Source organism: Amphiura filiformis, chromosome 2, assembly GCF_039555335.1.
Source record: "Amphiura filiformis chromosome 2, Afil_fr2py, whole genome shotgun sequence".
In the NCBI taxonomy this organism is placed as follows: Eukaryota; Metazoa; Echinodermata; class Ophiuroidea; order Amphilepidida; family Amphiuridae; genus Amphiura; species Amphiura filiformis.
Genome location: NC_092629.1, coordinates 65045669 through 65066707, shown reverse-complemented (window position 1 = coordinate 65066707; position 21039 = coordinate 65045669). Strand labels below are relative to the sequence as shown.

At 37.4% G+C, this 21039-nt stretch overlaps 3 protein-coding genes across 4 annotated transcripts in view; 2 read left to right on the top strand and 1 right to left on the bottom strand.

Annotated features, from left to right (window-relative positions):
* The window catches only part of LOC140142192 (TLC domain-containing protein 2-like), a 9975-nt gene extending 3043 nt beyond the window's left edge, over window positions 1–6932 (top strand). Inside the window, exons 3-5 of the mRNA XM_072164162.1 lie at window positions 143–225; window positions 5322–5489; window positions 6768–6932. Coding sequence (XP_072020263.1) covers window positions 143–225; window positions 5322–5489; window positions 6768–6932 — 416 coding nt within the window. The remainder of the gene's footprint in view (window positions 1–142; window positions 226–5321; window positions 5490–6767) is intronic.
* LOC140171781 (uncharacterized) lies at window positions 763–2773 on the top strand. Its single transcript, XM_072195112.1, is given in 3 exon segments — window positions 763–848; window positions 1110–1325; window positions 1327–2773. Coding segments are annotated over 3 exon segments (1749 nt in total).
* LOC140146537 (uncharacterized) lies at window positions 5737–21039 on the bottom strand. 2 transcript variants are annotated; one of them, XR_011858257.1, is made up of 7 exons: window positions 20914–21039; window positions 19165–19365; window positions 14032–14114; window positions 13590–13642; window positions 12555–12734; window positions 6336–7577; window positions 5737–6302 (listed from the first exon to the last, which is right to left on the bottom strand). XR_011858257.1 is itself a non-coding variant. In XM_072168416.1 (6 exons), the coding sequence occupies exons 1-6, from the start codon at window positions 20966–20968 to the stop codon at window positions 7277–7279; spliced, it is 873 nt and encodes a 290-aa protein (XP_072024517.1). In that variant the 5' UTR covers window positions 20969–21039; the 3' UTR covers window positions 5737–7276. The 2 variants fall into 2 exon arrangements, 1 of the variants encoding a protein (XP_072024517.1); XM_072168416.1 differs by having other exon boundaries at window positions 5737–7577.

Genomic DNA, 21039 nt, shown 5'->3' with positions numbered 1-21039 from the left:
AAAAAACACGTTATCCAATAATAAAAAAAAATATGTTCAGACCTCTGATCGCGGGATTTTGTTTGTTGTTGTTGAAATAAATGATGTGATTCTGTAAGTCTTATTCCTGTGGTGTAATTCCTATTTGATACTTTCTATCCAGGTTATGCAATATACGACATATTGGATCTCTTTACGAACAAGCCTTTGAGGGTTATATGGCCGTTGCTTATCCACCATTTCATAGTAAGTACTTTAAACATCTGTGCATAGGATAGTTCATTAGCTGCTCCATAATAAAATCAAGTTGTGTGCATCACTGTCGAGAGTTTGCGAAATGCAGTTCAAAAGTAAAAACTGGGACGTCTAGAGGATTATTAGAACATATATTGATTGTTGCGCCAGAAGGTTGCACTACTCATCAGCTCTCCAAATTATACTAAATTCTTGCTGATCTAGCTTGAATTTCATCTTGAAAACTTGACAAGTGTTTGTTATTAGTGTTGTGACAATAACTGACTGGATATTTTGCCATTTCACTGCTTGTTTTGGCTGTTTGGGGAACATTTTCCATCACATTGGAATCAAGCTGAACTGAAAACACAGTGTTTTGCCATTTTATATACACAGTGTGTAATTGGGATTTCCAGTGCCAATTACTGTGCCTATTGATTTTCAGTGGATTGGATATTTTTTACACCTTGCTCTTCACTCATGGCCAATTTGCTATTGAGAACTTTGGCTATTTTATACATATTGATCAATATCATCAACATGATCAATATGAATCCTTTGTGTTATAGCAGAGAGGAACTTTTAAACCTACAGCCTTCTAGTGGAAGTCCTACTTGTAGAGTAACAATAAATGTGTATAGAGAGTTCCCGTGTTTACAAGCGGAACGGACTACAATAGTGTTTATAACGTGATTCGCACCGCCGTATTCCTCATTCCTTTGATTTGGTCAATGACCCTATCGGTGCTACATTCTACAAAATAACATTTGCTAATTATTGCGCGAGTGTTGGTTTTCTGAAAATTGTAAACGGAGTTTAGGTTTCCCTCCAAGATGGCGGGTAACCCAAAACACGGGAACTCTCTATAGAACACTAAGAAATCTGAACATCTGTAGTGTTGAACCTACAAGAAGGGGACATCGTGCTTTCAGTAAGCAACAGCATCCTATTCCTACCATCATCACCAGCAGAATATCAAGAAATCAAAATACTCGTCCTGCCCGTGGAGTAAACTTATCAAACTTAAAGCAGTTACCAAGATTTGATGCAGTACCAACGCAACTAGATGTCTGCCTTTGGAACCTACAATCCCTGCGAAACTGTAGAATTTACTGAATATGTACTGCAACATGATATAGATATCATGCTTGTGACAGAATCCTGGTTGTATAATGACGATCATGTTGTCATAGGCGAATGTACACCACCGGGTTACTCATTCTTGAACATACCAAGACCATCAGGTAGATGCGGTGGCATAGCCGTTTTGTTCAAGAGTCAACTCCAGCTTCGCTTGAGACCAACCACAATCACTACTACCTTTTTCGAATTTGCCTGCATTACTGACAATGTCGGTCTCCTTAACCTAGTTGTCATATATCGACCCCCTCCATCACCAATAAATGGATTTCGGCAATCTGACTTCATAGTAGAATTTGATAGTTTTATGGATGATGTTGTGTTATTCCCAGGACAACTGCTACTCGCAGGTGACTTTAATGTGTACTGGGATGAACAAGATAGATCTGATGTGAAGCAATACTCCAGCATCATTGCTTCTGCAAGTCTTCATCAATATGTAAACGTTCCAACTCATAGGAGTGGCCACATTCTTGATCACGTGCTATGCTGCCCTGATGAAAACTTCATCCAAGACTTTTCAGTGCATGAAAATCCTTTAACATGGCATCACTGTGTCCATTTTAAACTAAACTTAGCAAAACCGGTACCCCAGCGTGTCACACAAACTCTAAGAAATTATAAGAGCATTGATGGTGCAGCATTTTCACAGGCTTTAACTGATCACCTGAACCCTATTCCAAATGTTAATAACCCTGGTGAGCTGTACACTTGGTACAATGGAACTGTATCTGATTGCCTTGATGAATATGCTCCATCTGAAACCCGAACCCGGACTATTAGAAACCGTCAACCATGGTATAATCAAACCATCCACGCTGCTCGTCAAGACCGCCATAGAGTAGAAAGAAAATGGCGTAAGTCACGATCTGAGTCCGACCGCCAAGAGTATGTGACTGCCAGAAATAATGTCACTAAATGTATTGTCGAAGCTAAACAGTTCTATTACTCTGATAGACTTTCGGGAGCAAACACAAAGACTGTTTTTCAAACTGTGAACAGTCTCCTAAACAGCAAAGTTAAACCCTTGCCTGTCGATGTCCACAATGACCCAAAAGACCTGGGAAATAAATTTGCCCAGTTTTTCAAGAGTAAAATCTATAAGATTCGAAAAGAACTTGAATCTTCATGTGAAAATGTCGACCCCTCTCAGTTTGTTGACAGTTGCCCTGGGTCTTACGAAGTTCTCTCCCAGTTTTGCCACATGACCGCTGACGAGATCCGCAGAGTAATCGCAAAGGCATCCAATGCTTCTTCTGTGCTAGATCCTCAACCAACTTGGCTTATGAGGCAGTTTGTGGACATCAATCTAACTGCCCTTACTACCATAGTAAATGTTTCATTACAGACAGGTGAATTTCCAACTCTGGCACACAAGGCAATTGTGAAGCCACTGCTAAAAAAAGCCATCTTTGGATAGAGATGACTTAAAAACTACAGGCCTGTCAGCAATTTGAATTTCACTGCTAAGTTGATTGAGAAATGTGCTTCCTCCCAATTAGTTGATCACATGGATAGCAACAACCTCTCTGACCCGATGCAGTCTGCGTATCGCCCAAAGCATAGCACAGAAAGTGCTTTGATCAAAGTGAGCGACGATATCATCAATCACATTGACTCAAAGAGAGTTACCTTTGTGGTACTCCTGGGTCTAAGTTCAGCGTTTGATACGGTGGACCATGCAATCATTCTGAACCGCTTGCAGAATCGTTTTGCTATCACTGGTTCTGCATGTAAATGGGTGCAATCTTACCTTAAGGGTTGGATTTCTCAGGTCAGCATAAATGGTCAACTCTCTGACCCTGTTTCAATGGATTTTGGCGTACCCCAAGGATCGGTCCTGGGTCCCCTTCTCTTTTCTGCATACACTGTTCCGATAGGTGACATTGTTCAGAAACATGGAATCAACTACCACATTTATGCAGATGACTGTCAATTATACTTATCTTTTAATCCCCGGATTCCTGGTGACAAGCAAAATGCTCTTGATAAAATCTCAAGTTGCATATCAGAAATCAGAGCCTGGTTAACTGTGAACTATTTGAAACTCAATGATGCTAAAACCGAGTTTTTTGTTGCTGGTTCTGCCTACAACATCAGGCATCTTCAGTTAGCTGACATTGAACTCACTATTGGTTCATCAAAGATCACGCCATCTACAGTCGTCAGAAACCTTGGTGTCTATTTTGATAGCACAATGTCACTTAATTCTCACATTGACAACCTTCGCCGCTGTGTTTTATTCCACATCAGAAATATCTGGCGAATCCGGAGATTTATTGATTCAGACACATGTCATCACACAGTTTGTGCTTTGGTCATTTCACGCCTTGATTACTGCAACGCGCTTTATACTCGCCTGTCATCTAAGAATATGAGCCGTTTGCAACGCCTACAGAACAGTGCAGCGCGTGTTATATATGCTGTTGGTCGTCGAACTGAAGCTGCGCCATTAATATCAAAACTGCACTGGCTTCCTGTGGCACACAGAGTAACTTTTAAGATCTTGCTTCTTGTGTACAAGGCACTTCATGATCAATCACCTGCTTATATTGCTCAAATGTTCTCTTATTATGTTACTGCTCGCCCACTCAGATCTTCAAATGATCCTTCACGTCTTGCAATTGACAGATTCAACTCTGTTGCTGGAGAACACAGGTTTCCTGTTGTTGTTGCCAAAGCATGGAATGGTCTACCACAACACATTAGGGGAGCCTCATCTACAATCACTTTCAAGAAACTCTTAAAAACACACTTGTTCTGACTTTCTGGTTGTTATTGCTTATGTATTTTGCTCTAGTTATTTTTGTAAACGCAATGTTGCTTTGGCGAATTGCGTCCTAAGAAACTTTTGAGGATTATGTATTTGAAACCACTCTGCCGTAAAAGCCTCTGGAAGTCAAGGTAAACGCGAAAATCCATAATGAGTCGTCAATTACGAGTGAAAATACGTCAATTTAAGAACAATAGTTTCCACATTTCCTCATTGACTACATAATTGCCTTTTATGTATAATCTAGTTAAAATACCAATTATTGGAATATAATTTGGTTTGTGTAAAAAAAAACATGCGACATGCTGCTGAAATTTACTGATTGAAATAGATTAAAATAATTTTCTGTTCAAAATGTCATGGTTGGTATACTTTTGTGTGTGCTCACGACTCCAACGCCGCGGAGATTAAGTTCCCGTATAAATGGCCTGAATTTACTTCAACGAGCATTGTATCAAACTTCTGGGAAGTGTAGCAACTGTGAACAATATTTTGCAATGTTGCGTGTCTCAATTACACCTCTTATTACTAAAGATGCTTGTGGGGTACATTCTCCGATAAAGTGTTCAAGTTTGATCTCAGGAATGACATGCCAACCACGAAGAATTCATGAAAATCATTCAGAATCGTAACCTTTTATAGTTTCGGAACACAAAATAATGCATGGGTGATTTTATAACAATACTTCAATTTTGAGCAATATTACTTGTACGTATTGGGCGTAAAGTATATGTGGTAACTTATCTGTGAAGCCCTTTCCTATCTTAATCATGCATGTGTAAAAACTTACCGACTTAATACCCATACTTGATCAGTCGTCACCAATGTAAAGTCTGGTATGGTATTTGGCTTCATTTATCACAGCGTTTTTTCCGAGGGGAGTAGAATTTAGGTAACGACATGAACGTAGCGTCAGGACTTTTTGCCATTAATAGACCTGATTTTTTAACTTTGAAACCATTGTGTTATGTACCACATTATGTAATATAACTACGGAGCCTGCTTGATCCATCATATATGAGAATGTTCATCCAGCCAATTATTTTCACAGATTGTTATCCATAAGAAATATGGTAACGTATCTGTTAACAATATTGACCTGTGTTGTGATGTTTTATACTTTATAATTAGGGCATGATATGTATACCACCTATAAATGTATAATTAAATTCTCCTTTTTGTTTATTTTTTTCAGGCTGTATTCTTCCCGTCACTATTTCTTTGGCGACAAGAGTATCTCGCCTATGGTATCATCTGTTGCACGGTCGAAGTAAACAGCATAGCGTTACACATACGGCAGTTGCTTCTTATGTACAATGTTACAAAACAGTCCATAATATTCAAAGCTAATAACGTCTTCAACGTAATCACTTTTGTGTTTCTACGAATCCCCACCTTTGTTTTAATGCTGATCTTTTTTTTGGTGATCGCCCCAGAATGGTGAGTCATTGGAATACAGCGATGCTTTTAGGTACAGCAGGGTTACTGATTGTTAATTTGGTTCTATTTAAAAGGCTAGTTTTTAGTGACTTCGTGAAGAAAACAAGTTACAAGAAATATGAAGTAAATGGGAATATTATGGATAAATAGATGCCCAGCAAACACCAAAATGTTGTAAAGCGTTTATTAAAAACACACTTTAATAACATTCAAATGTCGGGTTATATAATTATAGAGATACGTTTTGAAAACGTGATTGTAAAATCTTCGGCAAACGTTTTTGCAAAGTATTTTGTCAACAGTTAAAGTTAAAGAAAGTTTTGCGTCACGTTTTCAAAATGTTTTATGAATGTGATTAAAATGCTCCTTGTGTACAGTTTTAACGTTATGAAAATGTTTTATATAACACGACATTGAACATTTTCTGTAAAGCGTTGTGTGTTTGCTGGGTAACTGACATTCACATTTAATTTTCTGTACAATTTTGACTTGGTATAATGTGTCAGATCCGCAAATAAAATAATACAAAGATGTAAACGAGTTGTATCTAAATTAAAGTAAAGTGTGTAAAGACAAATCAGTAAGATAGATTAGTCAATAGCAGTGGCCTTCATGGGTTAAGTACAGGCTTCATGGTAGTTTAACCTCTGGATACTACTGGTCATCTAACAGCATTTCTGATTGGTTGATAACTTGAAATGCTCATTTCAATTGCCAATTATGACTAGGCTTTAAACTATTTATGGTCAAACTTGCATCTGCAGAGGACCTTATTAATACCCTCCTTGATTGGTACAAAATTGGACAAAATATTCATTTTAGGCAATCGGCAGGTACATCTCATAGGGAGGGTTTGAAAGAGCCACCAGTGGGTGGCCTTTAGACCTTTGTCTTGCTCGTAAAAGTATTGTAAAGTCAGATGCTTCAGGGACATGTAGTTGGGAGTACATAGTATTGACCGCCTTTGAAGGCAAACGGAAGATTGCTTAGATATGATATACGAGTATATGTATGGGTTACACTTTCATGGAGTTCAATCTTACACGTCCCTTATTTTTCCTAATTATTAGTGTTTATGTGACGATTTTGAGAGCATTCACATAAATTATGACTCAATGCTATTATTGTATTGGATAAAATGGAAAATCTCTGTTGCTATTATGATGTAATTTGATTATTTATCTTTGTTTACAATTTAAAGTTATTTCATGAGAGATGGGAAAACCCTTTGCAAGAGTTGGTGTGTAATGACATTTTGGGATTCCCCTATAGAGTAAACAAAGGCAGGACTAGTTATGGATTGGGTATTCCCCTAGAATGTGAAATGACATCATATTGGAATCCCCCAGGAAGTGTTGTAGTGTAAAAGGTTAATGTTTATAAATAAGGCATGTAAGTTATATCAGAGAATCGTCCGGAACATTACTAAATCAGTGTATTTTATTGATTTAAAATTTTTTTCAAATCCTACTCTACTTTTCAATTAAAATTCAGATTTTGTTTGAACAGTGTTTTGGTATTGTGTGAAAAATGGGAAAAGGAGTATTTGGCCTTGAATATTTACGTTTTGTAATAATATATTGATCCTTGATTATTTTTTATTGTTTATTATATAAATACAGGGCGTTTTTATAACTTTCTAGCAGATTGATACTAGAGCACTGGTAATTATGATCATTACACCTATTTAGTGCTTATAGCCCATTTTTGTCAAAATTTCCCCCCTTGAAAGTTGTCCCCCTTTGCTACTACTACGTCTGAAAAAGTCCTGTCTACGACACTGGGTTTGAATGTATATGTATGTATTTGCCCATCAGTAGAAGCTGGTACAAATACGTCCATATACCCATCTCCGTCAATGTCGTTAATAGCAGGTGACCCCACAGTTCCGTTGGAAGAGAAGAACGACTTAAATGTATAGCTCCATACGGCAGGGTCAGCGTCAGCATTGTTCTCAAAGAGGTAAACGTTACCATCATCATCGCCAGATAACATTATGAGTGGCTTCATTCTGTGGTGAAAAAAAAGTCATATTATGTAATATTCTAACCACAGAATAAACGGCTCTTTTCAGAGCCACAAAGCTTTACAAAATGACAAATAAGATTGGTATTATCCTTTTGTTAGATATTCATAGTTTTGAATATCTTTAACCAAAATATTATAATTTGGTTATGTATAAATATTTCTTTTAGAATCTAAAATAAAGTTTCACTATATAGCCTATTTGTAAATAAGTAAGAATTCCTCAGCAATAGAATTCTTAAGGTTACACATAGAAACGTATAAAAAAACGTATAAAAGACGTATAAAGTTGTTCTCTAAAACAGAGTTTTCTCAGTAATCAAATATCGCAGCAAATGAAATGTTGGTGCATTGGATGAAGCGTAACATTATTTTTGTACCCTAGGAAAATTGCAGACCCCCCCCACCGGCAGCCCCTTTCATGGTTGCCCCCTCCCTATCCCTGCAACATAGGATGACTCACATGCCACGGTTTCATAGGTTCGTGGTCATTGTGCATGTATATTGATACACCAAGTACGCTTGAGTTCTTTTTTTTTTCTGCATGGCTGTTTCTATTATTAACTTACGCCCCTCTGGAATCAAGCCTTGAAAAATCCATTATATAACCTTAAGTTTTATGCCCGGGTTATTACTGGAAGCAGGTACGATCTGTGTAATACACTTTTTACAATTTACCTGGTTCTTCTCAAGTTCGGTAAATACGTCAATGCTTTTCGAGATTGCGCCGCCAACGTGCCGACCTAACGCACTTTTTCACATGCCTGTACGCTAGGGTGATTCACAAAAAATGAAATTGGTATTTTTCAACGGGACACCCCCTCATTTTGTTCATTTTGGTAATAAAATTATACCTGCAAAATATGAAAAAAATTTAAAAAGTTTAGGGGTGCTACCGGTCAATGAACTTTGTACACAAAGTCAATGGGATTTCAATTTCAAACGCTTATTTCAGGGCCTAAAAAGTCTACCAGGCTTGCAAAACTGAAGTAAATGTTCAATGATATACCTAACTTTGTGAAACATGGGTTTTTACCAAATTAAAGTTCATAGTTGACTGTAATAAAAAAATGTTTCAAAAGTGACAGAGGGAGTGTAGCTCAAGAAAAGAATACCCTGGGATATCCCCTGGAATCCCACCAGGCACCCCAAATTTATACCTTATTGAACTGAACTGTTGATAAAAAAAGATTAAAATTCTTCACATATTAGTTTACCCAGGAAAGTTGAAAAAGAAGGAGGGAGAACGGAATTATATCCTTGAGATAAGCCCGTAGGTAATCCTGTCGCACCTATTCATAGTCCTTTATTCTCAAGTAGTTACACATCTACTTGAAAGTAGCAACTGATGTGATGTGGGTTGCCGACTACGGTTGATTAATTTTCACTCCAGAATTGAAACCATATCCAATGTTTCTATAGAGAATCCCTTGAAAGTATGACACGTGTGTGTTAAGTACCTGATGTTGCTCTGAAGGGATGCCACACGTGGATACTATAAGAAAGAAATGTAGTTTTGTAAAGATTCCAAAAAAATCCGCCCATTTTGGAACATATATTAATTATTTAGGAGAGTGTTTTAGGATTTTGTTAGAAACAGGATGATTTTTGATCATCTATATTTTATTGTTTTAATGTATTTTCCTGTCATTTCCTGCAAACCTAATAAAGATATTTTGATAATTGAAAATAGGCTGTATCATAAATCGTAGAGGTTGAAAGCGTAACCAAGCGTGCAAAATTATTATTTGCCATGGAACTTCGGTCATATTTTATTTGAAATAAACTGGATGTTAGGATCTGCATGCATGGTATGCATAGTATTGATGGTATACAGACACTGACCTTTCCCTAAAACTAATAAGCAGCAACTTGTGTATCACACCCGTCATGGGTTCGAACCCTTTTGTTGTATTTTATTGTTAAACCTAAATAGCGTGATTGCTTTTGAATGAGCGGCAACACACATATTTTGTTTGAGGATAGCTGGATCTATCTCCTTTCTTTACATCTTCTCTGGTTTACCCCAATGGTGATACCAGCTTTTGAAATCTTATGTAATAGTAACTATCAAAATCCATACATCTGTATCAGGGGTGGTCATTATGGCCATACCTGATGAAGATTTGTATTGTTTGAATTGAATGACCACAGGAAGGATTAGATTCACCATGGTTGAAAAGAAATGTATATAAATTGGGGTCACAACATTGGATAGTGGCCAGTTCAAAACTACACCTTGTGCAAGGTACTTGTGACAAGAGCTACAGTGGCTAAGACACATTTACTACTGGATTACACATTAAACATTACACTACACTTACATAAAATTACAAACCTACACACATTCAACACTTGAATAACATAATTTACAGTTACAAACCTACATACATTTCAATCATTTTGACACATCAAAAACACATACAAATACACAACTTCCTACATCCCAGTACATATTACAGTTTTACAAATATATCTGTTTCACTTCAGCCTTTTGTTTCCAGATTTTATAATTTTATGTGAATCTTTTTTTTTTTCAAAAGTACATCCCAAAAATTCAATTTACCCAAATCCACTCTGTAAGATGTCGAGCTTGAAGCCGCCTACCCAGAAGCCCAGGACCACGAGGAAGTCAACTGAGATTTGGTTAATTGGCCATCCAGTAGAGAGCTTCAAATCTACCCAGCTGCCATCAAGGAAGGAGGTATTGGCTCTTCTTATGAACTACAAAGACAACTTGGGACTTGCCATTAAAGATGCTATCCATGCTACTGCAGAAGATCTTATTGATGTCTGGAAGTGTCTTGGAGTGCCCACCAGAATGAAACACCATGTTGTTAAGAAAGTGAAGACAGACTTTGAAGAATGGAAGAAACTTAAGAAGAATAAGGAAAACAAAAGCAAACGGACCAAGACGCTAGAAGAGAAGGAGCAGGGATGGGTGAAAGGTTTGGAAGAGCTCTTTGACATTAAGGCTGCAAAGAAAGGTGAAGAGAAGTCCATTGGAGATGATGCAAAGACACTAAAGCGAAAATATGCGAGTGGAAAGATAGTCCAAGAACAGAAAATGGTTACATCCTTATCAGAAGCAGAAACAGAGAGTGAAGAAGAGCCTGATCTTAGAAATGACATACCTGGATGTTCATCGAGCCCACCCTCTAAAAGGAGTAAAACCTTTGTAAATTCCAAATTGTCAGCGTGTTTAGACATGGCTAAAGTTAGCAATCGAGGTGCTGCACTTGTGTTAACCCCAACGATTCAAAGCCTTGGTTGTGATCCATCAGAATATCGTTGCAGCTATTCTACCATCAGAAGGACGAGAATGAAGCATAGACAGGACATAGCATCAAAACTAAGGGCAGAATTTAGACCAGAAGTTCCACTCACAATTCATTGGGACGGGAAGATTTTGGAAGATATAGCAGGAAGAGAGACTGTTGATCGGCTGCCAATACTCGTATCTGGTGAAGGTGTGGAACAACTTCTAAATGTCCCCAAATTAAATGCAGGTACTGGTCTTGCAACAGCTTCTGCAGTTTATGAATCAGCTGAATCTTGGCGAATAAGCAGTCGCATCAAGTGCATGTGTTTTGACACCACCGCTGCAAACACTGGAAAGGAAAGGTGCATGCATTCTTCTTGAGCAAAAGATGGAGAAGGATATGTTGTGGTTAGCATGTCGTCATCATATCCTGGAGATTATGTTGGAAGCTGTTGTCACCAGCGTACTACCTCCATCAACAGGACCTGAAATCGAAAAAGTTCAGGAGTGCGTGGACCAAATTAAACAAACTGGACTACATCACAGGAGTGCAAGATGATATGCTGGCTGGTGAGCTCACTGGTGTAGTTGAAGGTATCATCACCTTTGCTGTGCAGCAACTTGAGGTGTTTCAGCCCAGAGACGATTACAAGGAACTGCTGCAACTCACCATAATTTTCCTGGGTGGTACCATTCCAAGAGGCACCTTCTCCTTTAGAGCACCAGCAGGACTCCACCGTGCCAGATGGATGGCAAAGGCGATTTATTCACTGAAGATTTGGATGTTCAGACATCAGTTTCAGTTGACAACCAAAGATGAGAGTGGGATACGAGATATTTGCCTTTTCACAGTGAAGATTTACATCAAATATTGGTTTTCTGCTTCATCAGCACCAATAGCTCCTCGAAATGATTTACAACTTCTTCATGATCTGAAGGATTATGAGGCACATCACCATCAGATTGCTTCCATTGCCATGAAGAAGATCTTAGGACATCTTTGGTTCCTATCAGAAGAGTTGGTTGCTCTGGCCTTCTTTGATGATAATGTGTCTGCTGCCACCAAGGAAAATATGGTCAGAGCTATCAGAAACACTACCAGTGAAGATGATCCTCTCAAGAGGATTGTATTATATCCTTCGAGAATGCGCCGCAAACGTGCCGACGTAACGCACTTTTTCACATGCCTGTACGCCCTACGCGATTAACTTCAAGCGCGCGATTCAAACCTGTAACCAGTGAAATACGCACCGATGTCACTACCCAATTTAAAAGGGCATTTCGTGATCCACAGTCTCATCCCCCACTTTTCTCAAAAAAGTTGAGATTTTTATATCACTGGAAACCTCTGGCTACATAATGTTTATGTACAAAATATTTCTTGCAGATTAATTCGTTTAGCAAAGATATCATGAAATTTGAATTTCGTTCTGGTGCACCAGAACGAAATTAACAACGCATTGTCTATGGAGCAGTGTACATAAGAAAATACACATAATCATGCATAACTCGTGAACGCAAAATCGGAATCAACTGAAATTTTGGCAATTGGTTTTTTTTGTGGATATCTAATGAAAAATGACATAAATAGAGGATGCTAGGATCACGAAATACTCCTTTAAGGTGAATCAATGTACAAACGAGGGTATTCTCTAGAGTTACCATATAATTATAACGCCACAAATATTAAGGGTTACATACCTTCCATCAAAAACCAGGGAGCCTGGCTCCATGGGATAGAATGCTCTACACGCTCCCGGTGATCCGCTATTTTTGGATTTGCCCTTCGGTTTAAACCCGTGTGCCAAGTCATGTCTAGTCCATTTGCCAAAACGGAAATCATCGGGAATCTCGTATGCTACAAGTTTTCCATTGTCATAACTATAAGACAAATTGGGAAGCATTTCTGTATGATCCGTATACCTATTAAAAAGCTTTTTAGGATCAATCCAAAATTATTTTGCAAATTAAAAAAAATTAATAATAATAAATAAATAAATAAATAAACAAATAAACAAATCAATAAATAAATTAATTAATTAAAAAAACATTCTTTTTCCTAGCACAAAATTTAGTTTGACACAACTGGTGTAATTGTCACACATCGTTGCGTTCGGTCCCGAAGCTTATTTTGTAATTAAAAGATGCAATTTCACAATTTTGTTTGCAAAGTTGCAGGTTTGTCCATTCAACTTGCAAGCAATGTAGAATGCCTGACCTACTACAAATTACATTCTGCATGCTCTGTTAGAGTTGTCGGACTAATTGCACATCTTTAGAAAAAATTCTAATGTAATGAGCCATTATAGATTAGAAACAGGTGAAAACAACAATGGCTGTCATTCATTATTTCTCGTGACTATTCGCCGTAGAGGTAGTGATGTAACAGGATTGATTACTATAGCTATAAGTGAAAACAATTTTTGAATGCATTGCCCTGCACTATAAGTAAGCTTGGCTGCACTCATGCCATACTTCTGTATGAGCGATTGAAAAAGGCACCTCAATTTAGACACTAATCGCACAGGTGTAAATGCCTCAGCGCAATGTGAAAATTCCATAGAATTACAATCCCGACCTTAATATTTTTCTTTTATAATCAATGGTACGATGCAGAGTTACAGCGTACGTCTAGTCCCGGGCATGACATTCAGAATGCCTTTACCTATTGCCAAGTTTATTGATCCTGTTACATCACTACTTCTACGGCGAATGATTTAATTAAAAATTGTTTACCTATTAACAGAAACAAGTAAATCGCGTTTCCCGTCAGCGTTAAGATCAACTAGCTGAAATATGAACAAATAAAATGTAATCTTGTATATTTTTCTTCAAGTTGAGCACTCTAGTTATATATGTGACCGTCCACCACAAACCAGCCGTAAAGACGACACATTGTATTCTGAGTTTAGTGTAAAATGTGCATCAAGGGCGTATTCATAGGTATAGGTAAGTTGGCGCTACATGTATCTCATTTTGCTAGTGCCAGTCAAACACCTTATCAACCAATCAATAATCCTATTGTTGTAGAAGCATTAGAAATGAAGTAGAGCAATCAATTTTAGAAAAAATTGAACTTACGTGTGCTAACCCTGTATTTCATTGTGAAATTAGATTTTGTTTTCAAATAAAACAAACAGGAATACTATTAATTACTATGTTTATTTTTTTTGTTTACCTGACTATGAAAATACCGTTCATCCACGACTGCATCTAAGACACGATGTTGAATATTTGAAGGATCAGTCCAAGTACCCTCCGCTGTTGAAATGAACAATTTAATTTCATTGAATAATTAAATGATGGAAGTATGTTCTGTCATCATTAGTTAGAACCCGGTGCTCAATCCCGAAACCCAGACGCTGACCCAAGATTATACAACAGTGATGAGAAATAAATTTACTGTTACGATATGCATCTATTTTATTTATTTATTTCTTATTTAACATGGGGTGACCAATCAATGCACTGGCACTGTTCTCCCTTGGTTTCCAGGTTCCCAGTTCTAGTGTTAAACGTACACATGTTTCCACTTTTGATTTGTTACGAGTTAAATTAATATAATGTCCACTCTACTAAAAGTGAAAATTATTGTTCATCATATCTGTACTCTCCTCTCCCAATGGACACTCGCCTTCATCAGCCAAAAAATCGAGTGTAAATGCAACTCTCAGTATGTTACTTCCTCTTCCAATGGTTGGTTAAGGTAATGAGGCTGTGACAATTACAGATTGGTCTTGCTCACCATTTTTAACTGGTGTAGCTCAGCACATGTCCAGGGCAAACTGGGCTAATCGTAGAACAATCGTTATAGAGGTGCTGAGCCTTCGTCCAGGGATGCCGTTTTTAAGCAACCAGCCGTAGTTGAAAGGATATCTTTGTTTATACAAACCATAAAAGCAGTTAACAGTGCCATTTGCGACGAATATTACATTTCGTGGATTTTCTGCATGGTCAAGGAGCCTTTGCTAGGGAGTGAACTTTTAGGCGTTTCTTCCTCATGCCGCTATCACCATGATGGTATAGCGATTGTTCCTTGGAGTCAGTAGGTAGCTGCGAAAGCTGGAAGCCGGGGTTAGAAGCTGTAAGAAAGCCATTACATTCGCTTGTTTGGTAATAATATCGACCAAGACCTGATATCCTTCTGATAAAGACGAGTATCCATTGAGCAAGGATAGATGATAAACAATAGTTGCCACTTTTAGCACATTAATTTCACTCATAACAGATCAAAAGTGGAAACGTGTGTATTAAAGTTTAACCCTAGAACTACTGAGCCATATTTTGTAACACGGACTACAACGGGGTGGGGTGTTGCAACCCCCCTAATTTTCAATTACAAACGTCATATGCCGTTATATTTGGTACCAAAGTATAGCTATAGGTCTACTCTCTCCAGTGATTAAAAAAAAAAGTCCACATTCCTCACAGTCATAATATCGCTATGACGTCATAATGTGAGCACACCCTTGTAAAATTGGGAAATTTTGGCTATCTACAAAAGTATAGGCAAAATAGATTCGGCCAAAAAAATCTACGATTTTAAATCTAAAGTGATGTTTCATATTATGGCCGCCAATTTTTTCAAGTGCCCAGGTTTAGAGATAGAACTAGTTTACATTTTACGGGATATACAACATTTTCAATCGTCTTTGGACTACCTTTTTAAATCATAATAGATCAATGGACATCAAATGTGATCCTTTATAGTGTTAGTTAGTATTAACATTTGGTTAATGACGCCATTTTGAATATTTTGGGCATCTATGTTCCATTTATAAGTGATTATATTGTAACACGGCGACTTTAGATTTAAAACAAAAATTAAGTCCCAAGAGCTGGGGTGTCTATATGATAATTAGATAAAATCAATATAAAATTTGCAATTTTGGCCACCATTTGATTTTTTAGCATAGGGCAGCCATTCTAGATTTCATCAACTACCTAAATGACTTGGTCATGTAGGCCTACACTATAGGGGCCTATATGTCATAAACATATACCTATACACCAATATCGCTACCATCAGCCTAAGAATATCTTTCAAGTAATTTTTACTAAAATTCACTATTTTAGCCGCCATTTTGAATTTTGGACCATAGGGCAACTTTTTTGGATCTTGTAAACTAGCTGAATGACTTTGTCATGTCCCCTAACATATAACTGGACACCAAAATCACCACCATCGGCCTGAGAATGCCGTTCAAATGATATAGACTAATATTCGACATTTAGGCCGCCATTTTGAATTTTGGGCATAGGGCAGCCATTTTGGATTTTTATAAGCAATATAAATGACTGTTTCATGTCCGCAAACATACACCTACACCAAAATTACGACCATCGGGCCGAGAGCGCCGTTCAAATAAGTTAGAATAATTGTCGGCATTTTGGCGGCCATTTTGAATTTTTTTGTATAAGGCAGCCATTTTGGATTTTGATAAACTATGTAAATAACTTTTTCATGTCCACAGACATATTCATAGACACTCAAATCACCTAGTCGTGTGTCTATAGGCTTGTCACCAAAGCAAATTAATTTTGAAAATGATTTCTTGTTTATGGTTAAAATTACTTGAATATATCACCATTGTTTAGATCAGTTAATTTCAGTTCAGAACAGTGTTTCAATGATTTCTATAGGTTAAGTAATTTAGAAGTTGTGAATTTATTATTTTGTGAATCACATAGGCCTATATTGGTGATGGACAATTATTATTATTTAGGCCTACTAGTATATACGAAAGGTCACGAGTTCAAATCTGCCTCCAGAAGACATGATGCGTGCATAAATCATAAAAGTTGAAGTGATATTGATTGGCTAATTTGCTTTGTACTTCAACTGGGGATTTATTTTTTGATTTATGCAAAAAAATTGCAACTTCAATACTAAAAATGAACAAAATTAAGGCCAATTATGTCCTAAAATCGTGCCAAAGAAGATGCAATGGCCTTTTACAAATTTTGGTTATATTTTAGTCCCGGTTTTATAGGTTTATTTTGATCCACCTAAAGAGCATTATATCAGAGGAGCTGATCTAGCACTAATATTATTTTATGATTTACATATAGAAAGGATAGAATGATTCTCTCATTTCTGAGATTCGTGTTCAAGTTCGAGATTTAAAAAAAAGGATTTTTCAAGGGGACTCACAGAATGGCATTCCCGAGATAGATAGAAGCGCGCGGCATGATTTGGCATTTTAATACTACGGGAGCTATCATTTTCTTCGGAATAGGGGTCCCAAATTTACCAAAAGTCTTCGTCAATAAAATTTGCAATTCCACCTATTTCGGTAACAACAATTTTATGATCTCACCACCGACACACCCCTAAACAGGCTAAAATTGTATTGAAATCAGCCTACTTGGTACTTGGTTGGTTCTCCTCCGTAGAATATCGCAGGGGCATTTTGACAGGAGGCGGGTGGTCACAAAAAAATTAATGGGGGGATGCTCTGTTTAAATGTGGTCTTGGAAGGCTGGTTGATGCAGTCTTGTTGAAGGTCGTTCCACTGCCTGATGGTCCTAGGGAAGAATGCGTTGGTGAAGGGGTCGAGTTTAGTGGAGTAGATTTGGAATTGCTGGTCATGTCCTCTTCTCGTCCTGTCGGTCTTGGAAGTGGTATATGTCTTGAAGATGTCCAGGTCGCCGTGAAGAATCTTGTATAAGCATGTCCAACGGTGAATTTTTCTCCGCTCTTGAAGGCTGTGCCAACCGAGAGAGAGAGAGAGAGCTTTTGACGAAGACTTTTTGAAGAAACCAAACACACTATCTGTGGTCATCTTATGACTCCCTGCATTTAGGTCATCAAAATTGTTATACCCCCCCCTTTTTTCTTTGCAAGCATTAATGACCCCCCCCCCCGTATATTTGAGCCACCAACCCTCCTCCTTCCGAAGAAAATGATAGCCCAAAATGGTCCAAAATTAATTTTGGGTCTCAAATAGACCAAAAGGACGATTTTGTCACAACATTTCTGACGACTGAGCAGGAGAGGAGAATGACTTGCCACCCTGCCCCCTGGCTAATATCCATTGGTGCTGATGAAGGGCGCGGTGCCGAGGGGTGATGGGATTCGCATATATTTTGTCGATCTTGCAAAATCATAAGTTCTTCTTGCACATCGCCTCAACGAGTGTGGCCAACATCATTTTAGGCCCAATATACCGGCCTAATAGGGCCTATATTACGAACTTAGTGTAGTTTTTTTTATCCCCCATCTCTCTCATGTGATCTCATCTCATACTCTCACCCCTTTCTTTCTTTCTTTCTTTCTTTCTTTCTTTCTTTCTTTCTTTCTTTCTTTTCTGCTTTCTTTCTTTTTTGCTTTCTTTCTTTCGATTATAAACACATTTTATGAAAAATGTTTTACCCTTGCGTTTTAAAACATGCAGAATTCCGTGATCGCGATTATCCCATCAGAAATGATACTTTAAAATAGGTCTTGTCCAACCTGTCATGATGTAAAATAATTAGAAATAAATAGACCAAGTCTCTGCTTATATTTTATCAAAATAAAATGCTAAAAGTAGCTACATTGATTGAGAATAACTCCGAGAAGGAAAATCGATTATTCCCATTGTACTAAATTTGAAAAGAAACCACTTGAAATCACTCCACTCATTCACTCGATGATACCAACCGGCCATATGAACCAGGGTGTGACGACTGACCTCATTACTGTGTATAATTTAGAACCGGACGGAACCGCCCGGAACCGGCGGGCAACCGGCGGTCGAGTTTTGATTTGATCCCTTACCCGTTCATCGGCTTCATTGGTCCAACTCCTGCATTTCACGCAACCGACTGAACACTTGACAACAATACCCCGTCAAATTACTGTCTTGAGTGCATTATTTATGAATATGCATATTATATCGACTGAAGGACTCTACAGACTTTTTAGTGGATGTAGAATACTCCATGTAATATATGTACCTTTTTAAATTTGCACCTATTCTATTTACAGTAATGTTTAAGTATGGAACTATACTGTGGAGTCACCCGGCCTTAATCCATAAATAATTGCTCACTGTAATGACTGTAAATGTATGTTTCGGACAATGACAGGAAAACCATAGAGCAAGACGATGGCAAGGTATTTAGACTCAGTGCCCATATTGTTCATGAAGACGCAACCAGTGATATGACTACACTATATTAATTCATCGGCGCACTGCGTCTTTAAACCGCATGACGCAAGAGAGTCATCCAAATGCTCGGAGACTACATTGAATTAGACGGCGAGATTGATCCACTTAATTTGGTCATGTTAAACTTTATACTACACATAGTAAGTCGAACTTACGCTCGATCCAGGATATGACTAGTTTTTCAGCAAAATATTGTGTACTTATGATGACGTCATAAGTTTGACCAGCTACCCTCAACTGATCCAAATTAAAATCGGCATCTGGTCCAAAAAACATCGCGTGTTCGATCCAGGTAGAATTAAGAGGGTCCACTGACGGTTGCTCAAACCAAACCATCTCTGCAATAACTTCCCCATCTAAAATAAAATAACAAAAATCAAAAAGGAACAACGTTTATTTTCTATTCCCAAACTCCGTCGAAAAGACACAAATACTGTAAGGCCCATGTGCGGATTGTATGTTATAATGACATCTTTATAATCAGGTAATATTAAAGGGAAATGCCCTTAATAAAACAAGAAAATTCAATTCCCCCAGGCAGTGGTGCAATGCAACTTTTTATTTTCTATTACTTTGTCTCGCATTTACATTTCATCGAAACCTTTACATTTCATCGAAACAACTTTTCATTCATTCATTTTAAGCAAAGAGCACAGACAAAGGTCAGTTTGGCACATTTTCTTTGAAACCTCTCTGTCTTTCAAAGGAAGTTACTCAGCCGTGGAATACGTTATCGTCACAAATGAGGTATCATTGTTGACAGGAAAAAATAATGTTTTCATTGATTTGAAACAATATGGAGATAGATTTCAAATATTTCTAATATACATCCGTTTTTGAAAGTTTCCAAACCTTTTTTGAGGAGTTTAGCTAATTTACTTGGCCGTGAGACAATTTCGAGAGAACACAAAACACAATCATGTAATTTCGTCGGCATATCTGCCATGAGCTGTTATGACGTATCGTGTGCTACTGAATTCATCGACATAAAATCGTGAACGCGCGCTGGTTCGAATCCGAACTTTTCTGATTTTTTCGCTCCTTTTTATAATGCCAGTTCACCTGAGCTCTTTTTTCGACATTGGCTTCAAGTCTGGTACAGCTCAACTTACCGTACTTTTCCTGACCAGACAGTCCATGCCAAAATTGTTACTACACCTTTACATTTCATCGAATCTCTTTTTGATGTCTGTCATTTTGAACATCACACTTGAAAGATATATGCTATGTAGAAACTTTATTTTGCAATTTCATAATTTGCATATTATTAGCATATTTGAAAAAAAAAACATGAAAATCAATAAATACCTATATTTTTCACAATTTCAATATTTTATTAGAAATTAAGCATGTAGGCCGTTTGTTATGACTTGATGAATGAAGCTGTTTAACAGATTTTGATATTTTTGCTTATTTTTCCTTTTTTGCCCCAAAATGTGTAAAAATCCAAATTTTTTGGATTACCTATATTTTCTTTGAATATTTATCAAATTTCTTAATTTAGGTATAATACAGTGCAGAAAAAGATGTCAAAAAAATCTGTTAAACAGATTTCCAATAAATTGTTCCATTTTCCATTTTGGGTTAAATACTAAATTTTCATGCGCGGGATATTTGAAACATAAAATGAAAACATGTCCATTGCACTTTTTCCTCGAGATGTACTATAATATCAAGGTTACGGATACATTATAATCCCTTCTTATCTTCACTGATCCATCAGATACCTATTGTTATGAATGATCAATGAAAAGGTTCAGAACTGGGCTACTAATGGTCTGTCAAGTATCTATAGTTATTTTCATGACTGTGTCAACTCAAAAATCATGCAAGGTCGAATGTAGGAAAAGTATGATCAGTTGAGCTCTACAGACTAATTTTTGTATAATAAATAGTGTTCTTACTTTCGTCCAAATATGCTCGACTGCTGAGTGTATCCACGCGACTGTCATGGTTCATGTCATGCCATTCCACAGCAGTGTACCGCCATAATTCTTTATAAGGGGATGAGGTCGTTGATATATTGAGAA